At 37.1% G+C, this 7,501-nt stretch overlaps 1 protein-coding gene across 1 annotated transcript; it reads right to left on the bottom strand.

The window, feature by feature from the left end:
• Positions 1-261: 261 nt before the first annotated feature.
• LOC306843853 (uncharacterized protein) lies at positions 262-6,469 on the bottom strand. The gene is made up of 3 exons (XM_079375542.1): positions 6,296-6,469; positions 1,907-2,562; positions 262-1,090 (listed from the first exon to the last, which is right to left on the bottom strand). The coding sequence occupies exons 2-3, from the start codon at positions 2,413-2,415 to the stop codon at positions 943-945; spliced, it is 657 nt and encodes a 218-aa protein (XP_079231668.1). The 5' UTR covers positions 2,416-2,562; positions 6,296-6,469; the 3' UTR covers positions 262-942.
• Positions 6,470-7,501: the final 1,032 nt, after the last annotated feature.

Genomic DNA, 7,501 nt, shown 5'->3' with positions numbered 1-7,501 from the left:
GGTTATCCCCCACCTACAATCCCTGCCGGACCTGAGACTCGAGCCCACGACCTTCAGGTTACAAGTCCAACTCTCTATACATTAGGCCACGACTGCAGAGTATTCTGCCAGTATATAAATACAGAATACTCAATATAGTATTTAGCCTAGCTAGTCACTAAAACTCATTCATTCACACAAGCATCTATGAAAATAATAGCTGCCAGCGTACACACAGAAATCCCGCAGAAACACATATAGTAAAAGTGACCACAACTGAATAGAGTAATACACTTGTATTTTAATAGTATACTTACAGTATATTTAATCATACTCGAGTAATTACAACATATTTTAAAATAACATTCGCAAACATTTCTGATTCTTTCTTCTGATTCTTTTAGATTCTGGGTCCAAGCTGCCAAGTCACATTTTTATTTATTTCTCAGTGACATCACTGCCATGTTTTTTTCTTTCTTTCTTTTTTCTTTTCCATCTTGCTCTCGCTCTCCGACGTATAAGAGTTCATGCTTGCTGATTTCCAGACCCTCATACAGTATTTTCACCATCTGCTCCCTAGCGCCAAGACAGCCAGACAATAGCTGCGGGGTTGTCTATACTTGGAAAGAGAATATTCTTTTAAGATGTCACCTCACTGCCAAGATTTTTAAATTTCGTTGTACACAAAGCCATTATGTTTTCATTATGGCTCACAAATGAACATCGAACAAGAAAGAAAAATATAGTTTGCATTTCAGTCTATTCTCTGACAATACTGCTTTTAAAAACATAGTAGGCCAGGGAGATAAAATATTTAAAAAATGCAATCAAATGGTCCACATATGGACTGTTTAAGGTGACAACATTGTTTTACTGTTATTAAAACATTGTGGATAAATATAGATGTGACATGCCATATAACACTTTTATCTGTTTTTCCAGGTTGGACGGCTTCCCACTGAATCATTTAGTTTTGCGCGGCTGTCTCATGTTCTTTCTCAGCTGTTCGATCATCTCCACATGCAGGGTTCGTGAGGAGCTCTCCAGTCGAGTGGCGATGTCCGCCGCGGTACGCAGCATTTCTTCAAAGGCAAGGGACTCCTCTTTTATTCTTAGATAAAGATATAAAGTAGACACAACATCAGAAATACTCAGAGAGAGACAGAGAGAGGCAAAGAAGGAAATGAACAGGGGCCTCCTTAGGGCCTCAGCATAGTTTTTCTTGAACCAGGGGCCTCAAAGGGGCTGAAATTCACATTCCTTCTAACTGTCCAGGCTGGTGATGGAAAACCCAGAGACCAGAATCAATGTCACGTCATTGTGGTTAGTCTGAGGCTCTACCCGATCTACAAGCTTTTTTACACTCATCACTGTGTTTATATATATATATATATATATATATAGAATTAAATATTTTAATAATATTTTTAAAAATTAATGATAAGCAATTAAATTGATCAAAGTGACAGTAAGATTTCTATTTCACATAAATTATTTTCTTTTGAAAAATTTTAAGCAGCACATTTTCAACATTGATAATAATAAGAAATGTTTCTTGAGCAGCAAATCAGAATATTAGAATGGTTTCTGACGGATCATGTTACACTGAAGACTGGAGTAATTCCAATGAAAATTCAGTTTTGCATCACAGGAATAAATTACATTTTAAAATATATTCAAATAGAACAGAACAGTTATTATAAGTTATTATGGGATGCACAGTATACCTATATATTTAGAAAAATATAGACATTTTCACCTCTGATCTTCCATCACCATTTCTCATGTGTAAACAGCAAATTGTATTAGACTTTCCTCTCTCCTCTTTATCATTCAGGTTTGTTGCCTTAGCATCTTAAATTGTTAAAAGGTTTTGCCTTGAAGACATGAGCATATGACTGTCTGATTAAGATTCAACTCATCTCACTTCTGAATTCCAGCCAAAGTAGCTTGAGCGTCTCCCTCCAGCTGACTCTCCAACTCCTCTGCTGCTTCTGTCACCACGCTCTCACAGCTCACGTGATCCTCCTTGATTCCAACAATGTTCTCTTGGATCACCTCCTCGTAGCGTTGATCTCCCATCTCTGCTCCTACAAACTGGACAAGATTCTCCATCACTGCCTGGTTCCCATGTTGAAGGGCCTTTAGATAAGTAACTTCCTCTCTGAAAGCTCGTAACCGCCTTAACATGACTTGGCTGGTGTGAAAGTTGACATAACAGTCGCCGCCTTCTGTCTCTGGCAGGCTCTGAAAAACTGGCCTGGTCCTGTCTGGCTCGTCCCCGACTGCATGGAAGACTGAAGCGGAGGAGTTGACAGTGACTGCTGTCCCAGAGACATCACCAGATCCCCACTCTCCATCATCACCACTCTGGCAGTAGACTGGCATCACTAGGAGTGTGAAGAGCCAAGTGCCCAGAGTAGAGTGAAGCCTCATAATGGCCGAGAAGCGGGAGGACCTCTATGACCTGGGGCTTGACGGAGTAATGGATGAGAACCCAAGCGATGACAAATGTGAGGTCCCTCTTGAGCCCCTCAAGAGTTTTTCCACACAATCACCACTGCTGCAAAGCTCTGACCTCATCTGTGAAGAAATAAACAGATGCTTAAGTAATGTTTTGCTTTGAGAACAGACCAAAGCTTTTCTTCAATGGAAACTATTCAGCATTGTTCAATAATTTGGAGTCTGTAAGGTTTTGTTTTTAATGTTTTTGAAAGGCTCTCATGCTCACTGAGGTTGCATGAATTTGATCAAAAATACAGTAAAAACAGTAATATTGTGAAATATTATTACAATTTATTTGAATATATTTTAAAATGTGATTTATTCCTGTGATGACAAAGCTGAATTATCAGCAGCAATTAAGTCTTCAGTATCACATGATCTTTCAGAAATCATTCTAATATGCGTATTTGGTGCTCAAGAAACGTTGATTTTTATTATCAATGTTGAAAGCTATGTTAGCCTGTTTCTGCCACATACAAAAAAAGTGAGATATAAACTTGCAATTCGGAGAAAATAAGTCAGAAATGTAAAATAAACACTTACTTTCTGAGTTTTTCCCTAAGGATGTCAAGTTTACATCTTGCAATTCTCTTTTATTTCCACCATGCAATAAAATATAACTTTTTATCTCACAGTTCTGAAATAGTTCTTGCAATTGTTAGTTTATATTGCAGAATTTAGACTTTTCTTTTCAGAAATGTGAATATATATAGTTTATATCTCACAATTCTGAGAAAAAAAAAATCTGAATGATCAGATGAAACACAGAATTGTGAGGGAAAATGTCAGAATTACCTTTATTTATTTATTTTTATTCCATGGTGGAAACAAGCTTTCCTATAAAATGTTTTTACAGCTTAAAATTGGGAAAAATGTTTACAGAGTTAAAGAAAAGCTAAAGAATAAAAACTAATCAAGAAAAACACATATCTTAATCAAGCATTCTGCGTTAGTTCAGGCAGGCCTCGTAGTCAAGCTCCGCTATTAGCTGATTGGAGAAATTCAAACCCGGCCCCTATCAGCTGATCCGGCTCCCAAGCTCTCAATTGGCCAATCTCAAACAGGGCGCCTTACTTAAACCCGGCTTCTGTTTGCTTGCTTTGCTGCTTCCTCTGTACACTGCTTGCATCCCACCTCCTCCCCATCTCCTCCTTTAACTTGTTTAACTTAATGTCATTTTGTTGTCATTGTTGCTTGCTCTGTTCTGGGGGGGGTTGTGCTACTCTCCTATTCCTAAAATGGGAGGGTTGCCCCTGAAGTGGCTGCTGTTTCCCTGACTTGGCTTTCATGGAGCTCATGAAAAGGACAGGGAACTTGGAACAGAGCCATACCGCCAAATGTAACTTTAGTAAATATGCAATAAAAGTTGAATTAAAGGCTTGTCTATGGTATTCTTTTTGACTTAAGAGGTCCTGACTGAACCATCATTTTCTGAAACGTATTTTAAAACAAGATAATGAGAGGTCAGAAGTTGTTACTGTATTTCTGAAACTATACTGTCTGCCAACTGCACTGTGAATGCTAAATGAAGCAGTAGACTTTTACAGGGTTTTTCCTGCTGGTGTGTGTAGCGAACACATTCATTTATGTGAGGGCCCTGAGGTGTAGCACATGACCTCTCTGGAAGGGGAGGTTGTTTGTTTAGTCTTCCATGTACAAGGAAGAGTGCCCTCTACCCCTCTCTCGCTCTCTCTTTTTTCACCCTTTCAAAGAAAAATTGTGAGCCCCATCTTAATACAATCACGCAGGCTTAAGACTCTTTACTTTTTACAGTTTCTGCATAGTGCCCTTGGGGTTAAAAAGCATAATCTTGGATTATTCTTGGACATTCCTGGGTGTTTTAATTGGTTTTATAAATTGAAAAAAGTTTGTTTTTTAAGTTGAATATTCAAATAAATATGACAATAGATCAACTGAAAAAGTGTTTCTTATTTTAAGCACAACAAAATGTAGAGAAGTTTGTGTTTTCTTGAAAAAAAGGAAGGAATTTGATTTTTTAATTGGCAAAGAAAAATAATTAATTTTGTATCATAGGTTGTTAAAGATGTTTTAATAAAGTCTAATTTAAAATCTCCTGCTCTCTGATGCAGAGAGGGCTCATCACCTCATCTCTCATGTCTCCAGATGTGACTGAACTGACAACTCACACAATCTCTTTCAATGTTCTGTCTTACTCCAGGGCGTCCCAACACTCCTCTCAACATCTGGAAATGTGTGAAATGCGATATTTGTCTTCGAGGGAAGACGGCTCTCTTTTCCACAGTGTGAGCACTTTTGGATTCTGCAGTAGTTCAGCAGGCTTTGCCTGAAAAAAATCTTACTGTGCATGTTCTGGGCAGCATGAAAATTTCATTTTTCTGCTTATGTATTTATATTTTTTCGCATTATTGTAGTAGAATATCAAATCTGTTGGTTTATTGCAGTCATCTTTTTTAAAGGTTTGACTTTTGGGATTGCATTCAGTTTTTCAAGTCAGTATAGTAACCTGTCAAATCTGTAGGTATTTTAAAATAAAAAAAAAACAAAGACACTATCAATCACAATCAAGCTCTTTTAGTAAAGAACAATTTAAAGGAGTACAATCAAGAGCATCTTTGCCTCTCTACAGCAGTAATTTGTTGTTCATGCTTGCTGATTGACATTTGTGCTTCATGAAGGAAGGATAATATCTGTAACTCAACAGACCGGCACAGCCTGTAATGAACTTCTGCTCTGCTGTGCATGCAATGATGAAAGCAGTGATTTATTTTTCATTTAGTCCTGAAGCACTTTGAGAAAATGAATGAATCTCTTATTATTTTTTTCACAGTTAAAATTAAAAACTTAAATGTTTTTGCAAGGTGTTTTATTTTTTAATTAAGTCTGAAAGTGTCAAATGTATTGAGATGAGAAAAATAAATATTGAAACTGGTTTTCATGTCTCGGAATGATGCATATTGTTCCTTAACCAAGCAGTGCAAAAGGACATCATATGCAAACATTACTGATCAACATTGTAAATGAACAATGGCACAAAAGTCTTGATTTGATTAGTCTCTTCGTTTTGATCCCACACAACTGCTCGCAATGCCAATCCAGAGCTCGTAATGTTTTACAACGGAGAAAACAGTTAAACCTTTTAGATACTTAAATGATGTTATTGGAACCATAAAAGCCCATTCAAACAGCGCTTTTGACCTTTACATTTCCTCCGGGCGCCTTTTTAGTAGCATTGTGTCATTTCTAAAAATACATGCCAAACCAGTTCAAAGCTGAGGAAATGCAGTATCTTTTTTATGATAACAAAGTCTGTCTAGTCCAAATAAAAAGTCACGATTAATCTTCAGTATCAATGCCAAGTGTCTGGAAGTTGTCATGTTCACTCTTGTGCTGAAACTCAACCTTCAGAACACATTTGCAATAATGGAAGACTACTCAAATAGGCCACAAGTCTTTTTGAATGGAAAGTACAGTCCCTTTTCCAGTTTTGGGTTTAATTTAGTCTTACTAGCATTAAAGAGAATTCCACGTGCAGCAAAAAAGAAAGTGTGGTTGTTTAAAGGTTAAGTGTGGTGTGTCTTAAACCCGCTATCACTGCATATTTATGAAATGTAAGGCGATATTCCCATAATTAAAAGAATGTCATAAAGATATATTTACACCAATCACTAATGAGTCATGCACTCAAATCAGTGGTCAGTTTAGAGCATGAATGCAGACAAAATGCATTAAATTGCTCTGCCATATTAATCAAGACAGGTTTTTTTTTTCAAAGTAGAAACATGAATAAAATAAGACACACAAGCCAAAAAAAAAAACTGACAGAACTCACCAGAATCTCCTGCCATGTCACAAGGTAGAGCCATGTGTCTGGTCGAAATGTTTAAAGCTCTGTTCTTTGCTTTGCCATTCAGAGGCAGAGGAGTGGAGCACACATAATCAGCCTGCCTTAGACTTCTTTTCACTTCTTCCAGCAAAGTTTGGGAACCTGAAAGTCTGTGTCCCTATTTGGAGACTACTGGAAGGGGAGGGAGTATTTATAAAAAGGAGAAACTCAATGATTTCTTTCTTTTGTGGTCAGGAGAGTGAGGGATAGAGAGAGAGAGAGCAGGAGAAGAATATTAGGGGTAGCGTGGGGTAATATAGTTCACATCTGTGCCCTGATGTCTGATAATATACGAGAGTTTCGCAGAAAAGGGTCTTTTCATGACCATACCAGATTTTCACTCAGCCATTCATTTTAATAGATGCTACAAGATATGAATGAATGAATGAAGGCAAAGAAAGCTGTTAAAGCAAACCAAAGCTCTGAAATGTGCAAAACATTTTTTTTTATAGCGGATGAAAACCAGCTATAAAGATATCACGTGAGCTTTTCAAACTTACAATCCCAATCACTTCGTTCCACTTGTGTATTTAGTTTTATGTTATTTAAAACGTAAAAGTGACATAATGAAAATTCCAGTAAGTAGCTCCTGAAAACTCACCCTCCCATTTTGATTCTTCCACTCCCACAGCTTGGACTGGACACAGGACACATATAATATATGTTGATATATATATATATATATATACCTCGCTGTGCCTATGAAGAATGGGAACAGGACCGAATCATGTTCTTCTTCTCCTCATGGTTTATATTTTGTCGTCACTCTGATTGCAAAGTTGTTCTGGCAGTTTCAGAAGTGCACTGTTTATTCATTGTGTAAACTTGCCAGTGTGCTTTAGATTCAGATGAGAAATACACATGAATGCCATTAAATACAGTAATGTTCTCAGTGCAGAGAATTAAACAAGTGAAACTATATTATATAAACTACATTCTTTCAACACAGTTAATGCAGGTCAAAAACAGGACACCTGTTAGATGAATTCGAACACAGGGAACATTTATTTTCCAACACACACTTAAAAGTTTGACTGTAAACTGTAACTGTTTGAAAAGTGTAACAAATCATTTGTAGTTCTGATGAAAGGTGGGGATTTTGTTTTCAACAGAGATGAAGCAATAACAATGGCTAAAAGTTTAAATTAGACA

This window comes from Barbus barbus (assembly GCF_936440315.1).
Source record: "Barbus barbus genome assembly, chromosome: 24".
Taxonomy (NCBI): Eukaryota; Metazoa; Chordata; class Actinopteri; order Cypriniformes; family Cyprinidae; genus Barbus; species Barbus barbus.
The sequence above is the reverse complement of the archived record's forward strand: the minus strand, read 5'-3'. Positions and strand labels throughout refer to the sequence as shown.

Excerpts from the sequence above, each read along its gene's own strand:
- LOC306843853 (XM_079375542.1), bottom strand. The coding sequence starts at position 2,415 with ATGAGGCTTCACTCTACTCTGGGCACTTGGCTCTTCACACTCCTAGTG. Across the intron at positions 1,091-1,906 it reads ACTTTGGCTGGAATTCAGAA|AATAAAAGAGGAGTCCCTTG; the intron begins GTGAGATGAGTT and ends TCTTTATCTAAG.